The sequence below is a fragment of the Muscardinus avellanarius genome (assembly GCF_963383645.1).
Source record: "Muscardinus avellanarius genome assembly, chromosome: 11".
NCBI lineage: Eukaryota > Metazoa > Chordata > Mammalia > Rodentia > Gliridae > Muscardinus > Muscardinus avellanarius.
This window is the reverse complement of record NC_137797.1, coordinates 48,674,719-48,687,552: the sequence shown is the minus strand read 5'-3', so window position 1 is coordinate 48,687,552 and position 12,834 is coordinate 48,674,719. Positions and strand designations below refer to the sequence as shown.

General features: G+C 34.4%; 1 protein-coding gene across 1 annotated transcript in view; it reads left to right on the top strand.

Annotated features, from left to right (window-relative positions):
- TRHDE (thyrotropin releasing hormone degrading enzyme) overlaps window positions 1-11,326 on the top strand; it is a gene marked incomplete at its 5' end in the record, with an annotated part of 424,737 nt that extends 413,411 nt beyond the window's left edge. The window contains 4 exons of the mRNA XM_080706673.1: window positions 551-718; window positions 1,233-1,373; window positions 4,710-4,791; window positions 10,886-11,326. Of these exons, the coding sequence (XP_080562799.1) occupies window positions 551-718; window positions 1,233-1,373; window positions 4,710-4,791; window positions 10,886-11,029 (535 nt within the window). The 3' untranslated portion in view covers window positions 11,030-11,326. The remainder of the gene's footprint in view (window positions 1-550; window positions 719-1,232; window positions 1,374-4,709; window positions 4,792-10,885) is intronic.
- Window positions 11,327-12,834: the final 1,508 nt, after the last annotated feature.

Below are 12,834 nucleotides of genomic sequence, written 5' to 3'. Positions count from 1 at the left end.
CACTTAGAGTATTTTAAAGGTCATTTCTATAAACACTGGGAAAAGGAACTTTCCACTCTCTCATAATTTGATACTTATGTCTTATTATTTTTATCAGTTATATTTATAATCTTCTAAATTATAAAATTTGATGAGTTGTTTGAGAAAGTTGCTTTTAGAGAAACCTATATAAGAATGTGAAAAAAAATTTTCTTTTTATCCAAATTATTAGTCTTCAAACACTTTTTTGTCATTCTTGGATCTATCAAATTTTAGGGCAAAAATTTTAGATAAACGTATTAATGTTATTAAAAACAAAGAGCATCTTATTTTTATTATTTATTGTTTTTGTTTAAATACACTACAAAGTAGAAGTGAAAATTGTATTCAAAATATCCTTTGAGTAAGTAATCAGTAATATTTTTTATTTTTTCTCTATGTTATTATTCTCTTTAAAGAAAAATCTAACAAAATTATCTTCTTAAAAAATGTTTCAAAGCAATGCCTGTCTTTATTTTCAATACTATGAAGCTTTTAATTAACAGAAAACTGCCATGGGTTGCTTCTTTAGAATACCACTAAATGTTAGAGACATCGTCTACTGTACAGGAGTGTCGCTATTAGATGAAGATGTCTGGGAATTCATATGGATGAAATTCCACTCCACCACAGCAGTTTCTGAAAAGAAGATTTTACTGGAAGCTTTAACTTGCAGTGATGACAGGAATTTATTAAATAGGTGGGTCAATTAATTTTCTAAATTTATTTTTGTAATGAAAGTACTCTGCTAATCAAACTGCACTGAAGTAATCTGAAATATATTTTTCTAAAGATAAGAAAAATTGTCATGTTAACATGATTGAAGGCACTTGACTTGAGCCAAAGCTTTGTTTATGATTAATTATAGTATGCAATTTATATATGTGTATAAGAAAGTATCTTATTATAGGAGGAAATGTTTTCTATAAAGAGTTTTAAAGGGGAATTTTGTGTCATCAAATCAGAATTGTGATTTCCTTGTCCAACAGATATTTTTTAGATTTCCATTCATATATATAATTAAAATATTATGAATTTGGTCTTTTCCCTTGTATACACAGAAATTTGTTCAATTGTTTGATTTGTCTTAGGAAAGTTTACACTAGTTTATTTTATTGAATAATATTAAAAAGTATTATCAAGTAATTTCAGTAAGATAATAAAAATGTTTGAGTTATTAAACTAATAATGTCGGCACAATTCTATTGCTCTAGGCTTTTGAATCTATCGCTGAATTCTGAGGTAGTGCTGGACCAAGATGCAATTGACGTCATAATCCATGTTGCTCGAAATCCTCATGGCCGGGACCTGGCCTGGAAGTTTTTCAGAGATAAGTGGAAGATATTAAATACCAGGTAGAAATAAGAATTTTATCATACCTGAATAAGCAAATTAAAGCTGACATATGAGGACTAGAGGGAGAAGTTTTATGCTAGGGCTGAGATATAAGTAGTGGGATTAGATTCTAAAATTGTCAACCAAGATGGATATTACCACTCCTGTGAAATTCATAATTATTTTAACAATTCTGTAACAGTATTCATTTATTAAATATTATAAGCTTAATTAAGTACATATAAAAGTGTGAAGAATGTGAAGGTTTATCAGAGCATGTTCCTAGAAAACCCATCGAACTGTGCAAAGTTGAGGAAATCATATTGTGAAACTACAGTATACGGGATGTGTTATATAAGATGATTTATTAATAAGATATAAATAATATTATAAAAAGAATACCTCTGCTAGAAATGTTTTAAATTCCCTTTAAATATAAATATCACAAACACCCAAATAAAACCATGTTTTAGAGAGCCTACATTAATCATCTGAATCATTGTATGATTCCAGTTGTAGTACGAGTCATTCCCAGGATATCTTGTTTCATATTGAGAGTTCTACAGCTTCAATTTTAGAAGATATTTCATTATGAATTTAAATCTATGATAATCTATGCTAATTTATTACTGATAATCTCTCTGGTGTTTTAAAATCAAATTTATAATAGAGCATGTTAATACCGCATGTTCTTCTCAAATATAAATGTTCCTAGATAGTAAGCAGACCTACTATTCTGACTCTTGAAAACCTGATATAAAAACTTTATGCACATCTTTATCAGTTGTCCCAGTATAATAAATTCAATTGAAGTGGGTATGTCATATTAAAACACATATCTATCTATAGATATTTCATTGTCTGATGCACTGGTATTCCTTTAAGGAACACTGCCTTTTTATATTTTTAGTTCAGAACTTGAAATGATTGGAAGATTAGAGCTTGCTTTGCTGTCATGCATATAATAGAGTGAATAGTCAGCCAGCTAAGGTGAAATTAATATATACACAGCATTTCACTTCAAAGAGTGTCAGATATCTATGAACACACAGAGTTTCTTTGGCTTTATAGCTCAGTGCTCACTGAAATGCCTCTGTAGACTTAAGAGGGTTTTTTTTTTTTTTTTTTTGCCTATCCAAACATCTTAGATCCCAGTGTGCTGATTTTGTCTCTCTGAGGATCCATGAATTCTATCAGAAAGTAGAAATGTTGAGGTCTCACTGTTTCTATAAATATAGTAGAGTGTGGATCTTGAAAAATAATAGTGTCTTCCTTATCTGCTCCTCCTTCTCTGTCAGTTCCTGAAAATTGGCATCCATGGGTCTTGTCCAGTATGCTCTTTTGTTCTCACTCTGCAGGTTCTTGATTTTATTTGCCATCTACTCTTAGGGTTTCAGTCACTTCCAAACTTCTATGTCGAATTCACACATATAAACTGTGCATCACCCTATGATTGACCATTTCTCATTGAAGTTTCCTTTTGGGTTGTACCTGAAAAGCTAAATCCACCATTTCCGCCTGGTCTTCCTTTCTTTGGTAAATCTAAGATTTACTCTAAGAGCCAGTCAGTGGAGAAGTCTACACAGACATTTTCCTTTCTTTTGTCATATATAAAAATAAACTTGGTGACTTGTCAGGTTACCAATTCCTAAATAACTCAAATCCTTTTTTTTCTATTTCCCTAGTGCAGGTTTTTATCTCTTACAATATTATCTTGCAGACTTCTGTCTTCCTGGCTCTATAATTATACTCACCAATACACACACACACACACACACACACACACACACACACGTTTTTTTCCCTTGTTCTTAATATCTTTCTGAAAAGTGTGATGTTTCCCCGCTGTCACAGTTTTCATGGTTCCATGCCAGACTTAAAGTCTAAGCTCCTTAATATATTTCTGCATACCTCTTTAGCCTCTTGTGCTCCAATCCCCAGCCTCACAGTTTATTCCCTCATATCAAATTGCTTGTTGTTGCCTGCATACACCGTGTGCACCACACCTCCTTGCCTATGTTGGTGTTGGTTCTCTGCATGAAAGTGCATTCTTAGAACCACACCACACTCAGTCTGGATGTATAATCTCCCCGGAGTTATTCCCAAGACCTCACAGGTAAATAGACCTCCTTTGAACATTATGTGTAATTTTATCAATACCACATTCAGTTACATTAAATGAGAATTATCTTTTACCTGTCCAGCTCTTCCACTAGGTAGTAAAATATCTTCAAGGGAAAGTTTATGTCCTGTTCTTCTTCGTGTGACAGTATACTTAATACTAACTTTGTCCCTAAGAAAATAAATTGTTTTCATTTCCAGATACCATCTGTGACTAAATGCTGATAACTAGTGAGTGGTACTGCTATTACTATTAAATGCCCTTTGGTTTGCTTTTACTGGGCTAACTTTTTTCCATAGAATAGTTCAGTACTAGAATTATATTCAAATTATAAAAAACTTTATTGTATCTCCTGGTTCAGCTTCTCATATTTTAGATGAGAAAACTAAGTTTCCTAGGACATAAATTACTTAAAGTCTTATAAGTCAGGGTAACATTAGAAAACCTCTTATAATGATGGCTGGACCTTTGTTTCCCAAACTCTGGAGTCTTGTTTTTCATGTATTTTTCTTTGTTTTTAAAAGTGTGATTGTCTGTGCTAGGTCTCATTAGCATACTAAATACAAATCAGTAAAACAAGAACTGCTTCTATTGGCTGATGCAAATTTTTTGTTTCACTGGGTAAGTTAAGTAATTGTGTTTATGGTACAAAAATTATGCAATTTAAATAAACAACTAGATATTTTATTTTAATATCCTCATGAAAACTAATATTTTTGAGAACATTTTGTGAAATTTGATCCAGTTTCTAAAATTTAAGTAGGAGGATACCAGTGTCTTCTAGGAATAACCAAGACAAAGAAGAATCTGTGTGACATATTGATTGTGCCTTAATTGGCTCTGTAGTCTTTTTTTTTTTCTCTATTAGAATTCATTTCCCTTACAATGAACTAGTTTGATTTAGAGTTGGCAGTTCTAAAATTTTTCTTTCTCAAGCCTTGGCTTGGAAAGGGAATAGTAATTTCTAAATCAAATGATAGAGACCCCCACCTTAAAAATTACCACAAAATTAGACTTTTCTGAAACACTGTGAACCAAACCAGGTAGGAACTGATAGTTCTTCTGGCCTTACATCTTTGCACCTCTTTTACTTTCTAGAAAATGATCAGAGATCTAGTAATCTCTAACAACAGTAGTCAAATGGGACCTTTTAAAAGGACTCTAAAATATTTATAGTAATATATCTTAAATTGCTACCTATATTGACATTAAATTTTTTCTTTTATTTCCTGAGGTATGGAGAAGCATTATTTATGAATTCCAAACTTATCAGTGGAGTTACAGAATTTCTTAATACTGAAGGTGAACTCAAGGAGGTAAATGTTTTAAGATGAATTATTTTATAAGAATAAGAAATTATTTTATAAATATAAAATTTATCTTCATTGGAATCATATACTTTCCTCTCTCTCTCTCTCTCTCTCTCTCTCTCTCTCTCTCTCTCTCTCTCTCTCTCTCACACACACACACACACACACACACACACACACACACACACTGATTCTTAACTCACTATTTGCAAAGGTTATTTATAACATATAAAGCATTTAATGCCCATGAAAGTGTCTGAATGTTAATGATTTCTAAAGCTAGGGACTTAGAATTCACTCCAGAAATCTTTGATCCAATTAGTTGCTCCTCAGATGATTCTATGAACCCAGGTTAGGCCCAGTAACAAAACCATCATGTCAGTGAATCAGTAATTGTCTAAAGGCCTAAGGTTAATTTTAAGGTACTGAACATGAGTTTCATTACTTTGTGGTCTATCCTATACAGACAAAAGATAATGATGTCCTATACAGACAATGATATAATGCTTCATGATGTCAGTTCTATTAAAAGTAATAAATTCATGTGTGGAAATGCATGTGTCTAGTAATACATATTAAAATTAAGGATTTATTTTAAATAGTTTTCTTGACACAATCACAAATTAGTTTTCCTTTTTTTGTGGTACTACAGCTTGAACTCACGGGCATTCTATCTCTGAGCTACACCCCCAGCCCTGTTTTTTGTTCTTTTATTTGAAGCAGGATCTCAGTAAATTGCAGAGGGCTTCACTAAGTAGGTGAGGCTACCTGCAAATCTAGGATCCTGCAATCCTCTTCTTTCAGCCTCCCAAGTGCTGGGATTATGAGTGTACACCACCATGCTTGGCTTATAAATGAATTTTCCTAACAAAAGTAAACTTGATTATTTTTATGGAGTAGGATCCAGGTTAAGAATATCTAGCCTTTTTTTAATCTCAGGTTTACTTTTCTGGGAATGTCAACAGCTAGGCAACCTCCTTTCCTCTATTAACTCACATTTCTAAAGAGTGGTATGTGAAGTGGCGAGGGTTAAGGAGGCAGGAAAAGATAACAAAATAGAGATTCTGTCAGTTGATTATAAGAGAGTTGAACTTCAAAGACATACTGCTTCTTCATCCTCTCTTCTCCATTATAAAATGTAGCTGATATTTGGTATTAATAGTCGTAGTTTTCTCCGTTTTTGTTGAGGAAATGACTGATGCTGTGACCCAGAGCTAATTCCACTGAGCAGCATTCCCCTAGAGAGAAGCATCAATCCTGGAACCAACGGTGTTATCTTCAATATTGTTCAATTTCCTGAAATCACCCCCCATGCACTGACTTGGATTCTGTTGGACAGTGAGCTAAGCTAAACTGAGGCTCTGATTGTAATGATTGGGAAATTCAGTCTTTATCCCTGCTTCGCATGTTCCCAACCATGAAGAAGTTAGCTTTGAAATCCCAGAACATTTTCTCCCTTTTTTTAAGTAAAAGAGACTAAAAGGAAAGGACTTTTTCCTAATCATAGGAAACAGAAAGAAAGAACAATTAAACTAGTGATTGCTTCCAATTTTCTTTTAAGTAAAATACTTTTATATTCAGTAATCTGAGAATGAAAGACTCATTCAGTCACAACATGCACAGCCACAGAAGTGAACAGGGAAGCCAAAGACCTCTCCTGTCTCTCTTCTTTCCTTCCTTCTCCTCCTACCTCTGCCTCTCCTTTATGTCCTCTCTCTTCTGTCTCCTTCCCTCCTGATTCTCCCCTGTTTCTCTGCCTTCTTCCCTCTTTTATCTTGTTCTGACTTCTATATTCCTTTTCTTGATTTAGTAAAAATTTAAATAAACTTGTCATTATTTTTACATAGTTCACTTATTGACTAGATTTCAGCATTTATTTAATTGCCGTTCTAGTTGTTCCAAGGTGCCTCTATCATAAAAGATACAACTTCAAAAAACAACTAGACTGTGGTTTTTATTCCATTATCTTCAAAACAGCCCACTTCACAGTGCCACTCTGCTGTATGAGTGATGAATCCATCAAATTGAGTTACTTGCTCTGACCTCCTAGTTTAATCATTTCTGCCAGAGGCTTTTTTGCACTTTTATCACTGAACCATTGTCTACAGATTTGGGGAATACTTTTTAAGGGGAGTGAAGATCTAGTTTGTATTGATGATAACCCCCTTCCTTAAATAGAAAGTCCTGAGAAAATTCCAGTTGCCTTCTTCCATAAGCCTCATAAAAAACAAACAAACAAACAAAAAAAACCCAATGTGTTCTCTTGGGGTATAGCACACTCCTGTTTCCAAGGGTTCATGGATCAAAGGGGAATTGGCATGTTTATGAATTCTGAAAATTCATTTGATACTTTAATGATCCTCATCAGCTATAGGGACATTTATTGGAGAAATCTATTTTGTTCTCTGATCTCTTCCCCAAAACTGCATCCTAATACCTAAAACAGACTTCTTAAATTTATTTATTTATTTATTTTTATTTATTTTTATTTTTTTGGTGGTACTGGGGTTCCTGGAAGCCCTTCTACCTCCGGGCTACACTCCCAAACCTATTTTATTTTTTGAAACAGGGTCTCTTAAGCTAGTGAGGCTGGCTTCGAACCTGTGCGATCCTCCTGTCTCCACCTCCCAAGTGTGGGGATTACAAGTGTGCGCCACCACGCCTGGCCAGACTTTTTTTTTTTTTAATTTCATGGTGCTAACACTTTGAAAAATATTTCTTCATGAGGAAATCTGCCATCTCCTTAATTTTAAACTAATCGGGGGTACAACCTTATGGCACCTTAGAGGCTCTTGCCATTTTTCCACACTGGTATCCATTAAGCAGTCCTCCTACGTACCTATTTCTCCTGCCTCTTAAACCTAATAGAAAACACTGTTGTGGTAGAACAGGAACCCTGTCATAACAGACATCTCATTTACACTTTTAGTGTTAAAGACATGTACCTTATAGTACCTTATAATAACAATGGCTATTTCTATTTAGGTATATAGTTACCAAGAGGTATGTTTTGCAATTTACGCTAAGAATAATTTATTTTATGGTATTGGGGTCTAGGGCACCCTGACCTAGAGATTTTTAAATGGTAAATGTTTTTTTAATAGATAAATAACAAACATGCCTAGAAGACTTATGCTAATAAAATCCGGGAGCACAAACAACACTGACATTTCGCTAAATGTTATTTAACAAAAATATCTAAAGCTGCAATATTCTAAAATAAAAAGACGAATATCTAAGAAACATAATAAGAAGCTAATAGTAACAGAAAATTGACCACAGAATCTATGAAACAAACTTGAATGCTAAATGCCTTTCATTTATCCCAAGCCCTGTATGGTGAAGCAGGGATCTGTGAGACACTATGATCATGCTCTAGTACCAATTAGATGGCTGCTTTGACCACACATTTGCCAGAAGAACTGAGGAGCAACGTGGGCCATAAGATCGATTTATGGCAGCGTGGAAAGTGGGCCAAATGTGTTCTGATGAATAAACTACTCTTAAGATGTATATGAGTCACCTCAGGCTCTCTGAGCTCACCAGGGAGGTATTTAGTGCACTTACATCATGATTTAAGAAATGAATCTCTAGAGACTTACCAGTTACATCGCCTACTGAGAGTTCTCTTGTAATATAATCTGACCTATTATTCTGTGGCAATGATGTTCACAGTCAAACCCATAGTTTGCCTCTAAGTGGGACTTAAGAATTTTTCCTCATGTGTTCTGCTAGATTCAGAAAGAGGCCAAGCACAGATTCCATAGTTACAAAGTGGTGAAAGAGTATTGACCACTACCTGGCATATTCAGTGAATGCCCAGGAAAATATATAATAATGCACCACAGAATGTATTTTAAAGGAAGTAGTTATGGTTTTTGATCAACAAATAACATCATGATGCTATAGCATCAGGTTTTTATAATAAACCACAGAAATTTGAAGCATAGAACAGAATGTATTATCTGTTGCTTTATGGGTCTAGACTGAATGGCTCTAAACATAAATATCTAAATGCAAATGTTGCATTTAGATTCATCAGAACACATATTAAGTGAATCAGCTAAAATTTCAAATTCTGGTTCAAATATTTTCATTAGACGTGTGTGTGTGTGTGTGTGTGTGTGTGTGTGTGTGTGTGTGTGTGTGTGTGTTAGTTCCTGGAAGGCTGGAAATACTCAGCTCCCAACTCCTTGTTTCTTTTTTCTTAACATGTGAAAGGTTAATCAAATGTCAGATCAGTTTTTAGGACAGCACCTATAATTCTTTGCTATATATTAGAGATTATATGTAAATATATATAATATATAGTTTATATAAATATATGTTATAAAACCATGGGTATTTAAAAATCTTGTCAACAATACAGCTCTGAGAACTGAATTTCTATTGAATATGCATTGTTAATGCTGCTGAATGCAGGGCTTTGTAGAAAAGTAGATGAGAAACTGATAAAACCCGTCAGTATCATGGAATCGAAGCAATACTGTCAAAAACAAACCAAGCTATCTGTGAACGACATTCTGAATTAATCTAGAAAAATATAATCAACTGCATTTTAAACACCCTCACCCCCCTCCTGCCCCTGAGTTTATCTCGCTACACTAGGCTTCCCTCCTGTCATATCCTCCATGTGGGCCCTCCATGTGATGAATCACACCCTCCACTAATTACACTGCATAATGTTTCTGTGTTGCAAGTTGATTTTTCACATTTGTCTATTAGCATTGCAATTGTTGGTTGGTTGCCAGTTTCTTAAGACATGTGGGGAAAAAAAACTGCTAATATTTAATCTTGAGGTAAAATCTCTTAATATCCCTAGAATAAAATCTTCAAAATAAAATATCGATAAAATTGTGAAAAAGCATTTAAAATTTCCAACTTAAATCCTCAAATTTCCAGCTAAATGAGACCATATTTCTCCTTCATTCTTCCTAAATCTAGTTACTCAGATGATTGGAATGTCATTAATCATCCAATTTTCATAGCACCATTACTTTTTCCGCCACCCAATAACTTTAGGAATCCCTTGACATTGAAGACAGTGTCAAGCCCTATACTGCTTATTTGAAGAAGATGAAGAATAATTTGTTCTCTACAAACAAAAAGTGAACTTTAATTCTTATATTCAATTTTAAGGCTTTTTCATACCTTAGATAGGCCTTGCACTTAGAGCTAGTCTTTGCCACAATACTCTCAACCTCTTTTGAAAGATAAATTAAATATGTCCGTTTTAATATTCTTTGATGAAACAAGAAGCTGAATTTGGAGCCATTTAAATTGTAATGTCCACTTTTCACCCCCGTTCATTCCAAAATCAATTACATCACACCTAATCAACATAACCTGCTATATTCCTTTCCATTGCTCCATGATATATTAAATATGCCTTCCAAAGTGATTGTGATGCCAAACCAGTTCCACTTTGCCTGCTAAGCAGTATGCTAGTCACTGAAATCATGACTTTTGTCAAAGAGAGTTTATTCCCAAGATAACCAAGAGGGAAGAGGTGAAAGAACAACTCTCCAATATAACTCCAGAGAAGGGTATTTATGGGATAAATGTATTTATGAGATAAAGAAACAGGGTGACTTGAGGCATGGCAGAAGATGATTGGAGGTGAAGAAATCTGTGGCCTGTGCCTATGTAATCAATCATCACAGTTCTTCGAAGGATGCATGAAGAAAATGATGGTATTACATAATCTGGGGATGGAGTTTTTGGTCCTCTGACCAAAAGGTCACCCACTGGACAGCTGCTGAGGCCCAAGTGAAAATCAGGTAGTTTCAGCCTTCAAGTAAATAAAAACTAGCATAGGTCCACCATTTTCATCACGACCCACAGCGCTTTTTTTTTTTTTTTACAGCAAAGCTGGTGGGAGATGAATAATGTATTACTCAGCTGCATGACCTTCCAAATTAGGGATTTTTCAAGTTAACTGAAAGCAAGTAGCTAAAAAGCAGTGAAGCTAGAGGGTTTATCAGGCTTTCCCTCTGTTTCAATTGTGGTAATTTGTTTGAAAAGGATTCTTATTCATATATGCTACACATGAGTTCATTTTAAGACATGCAGATTTACCATTTTAAATTTCTGTTTCCAGCTAAAGAACTTCATGAAGAACTATGATGGGGTGGCTGCTGCTTCTTTCTCCCGAGCCGTGGAAACAGTTGAAGCCAATGTGCACTGGAAAATGCTTTATCAAGATGAACTTTTCCAATGGCTGGGAAAAGCCCTGAGACATTAATATGTACCTCAGAAACAACACAGAACTTGGGGAGAGGACCTGTTTCATGTAGAATGAGGAAAATGTGCTATTTGGAAAATGGCCAGATTTTCAGTGTTAACATGTGGGAGGATTGTTTTTATTTTTTTAGTTTGTGGGAATATTTTTGTTTATTTCATTCATTCAGTTTTGTTTCTCTACTGGGTGTTCTCTAAAGAAGCTCTTGCAAGTGAAACTTGCCATGGTGGCTTCAGCTGTACATTCTTCACTGTACAGGACCAAATATAGTGGTGCATGTCGATGTTGCAGTCAGTTTGGAAAAACATATTCAGAATATTCTGTGCATGGATGTACGGTCCTGCCTGTGTTCCAGCATGCTTATTTAAAATGTCCAATGTTGTATGTGAATAAATGTTACGTCCAAGATGGGCATTATGCAAAAGCACAAAGATTATCTATGACAATCAGTGTTGCAATGAAAGAAAAACTAAAAGGAAAAGAATTATGCTCTCAATCTTGGACATCAGGAGAGATAAAAATGGCCCTTGAAGCCATCAGTGTCATTTATTTCAGCACTTGGATTGTCTGACAATGATTACTATGTTGCTAACTCATTTTCTATGAGTCAAGCTCTGTATACATTTAAAAAGGCATATAGATAGTGTATACATATGAATATGTACATAGGGAGGCCCTATATGTATATAGTATGTTGTACACTGCACATGTGCAAAGAATCTCTTCAGATCAAAGAAAATTTATCTCTTTTTATAAGTGTATGGATGCTTGGGAAAGGCTTAAAAGAATTTATCTCAACATGATTCTTCCTGTTTCCTAACTAAATTTCTCAACTACATGAAGGTGAAGTCTAACAAAATTTTTGTGTAAACAATCACTCTTCTGTTCTTTTAAGTCAGCCTTGCATATAAATTCTGTCATTATTTTGGCCAAACTTTCTGTGGTATAAAACAATTGTGTAAACTTCTAATTATCAGTGCTGAGAAAGTGTTTATTTTCATCTTGTCTGTCCATCTTACCTTGGGTGGTGCAGAGAGTTATAATTTTTTTTGTGGTGTGTGTGTGTGTGTGTGTGTGTGTGTGTGTGTGTGTCTTTGTGTCTGTGTTGCTCCAGTCCTCCATGAAGCAACCATACCTCAATGGGTCTATTAGCATTTAATGACCTTTGATGCCACTTGTGCCATCCCTTAAGAGACAAAGTTGCTTTTCTTGTGTTAATGTACAAAGCTTTTGTTTTGGTATTGACAATTCTGTTCTACCTGGGAATGTTGAATATCCATTTTCATGGCTTTGTGTTTTGTGACACAGTGTTTTTGTGAAATGCTATTCTCACCCAGTAGGACAGCTCTCCAAACATGAATTAAATGCTCCAGAATGAACACATTTATGTTAACCATTATTAAATACCAATACAATTACTGTATTTAAGCCAAAAGTTTGTGGGCCACTTCCTATTTTCCTGAGTTGTTCCGTTCCTCCTAACCTTGCCAATCATTGAAACAAATGATTTCTAAAACTGATAGTCACTGACTACTGAAATGTATGAAACCTGAGCCATAGAATTATTTAATATTTGTAGAAAAAGGAGCAATTTCCTAATCCATAGAATAAGTACCACCTAGCATTGAATTTTATCGCTTAAGCGATTAATACTTATTACTCAGACCTAAATTTTTAGCACTCAATTCAGTTGAGATATATACATTTTAAATACTATATAATGGCCTTCATATGGCATTGTGATGCTTAGTATAAAATCTAAAAGTGTGTACCACTTATCAAAAGTGATGAAATCCAACTACTACATG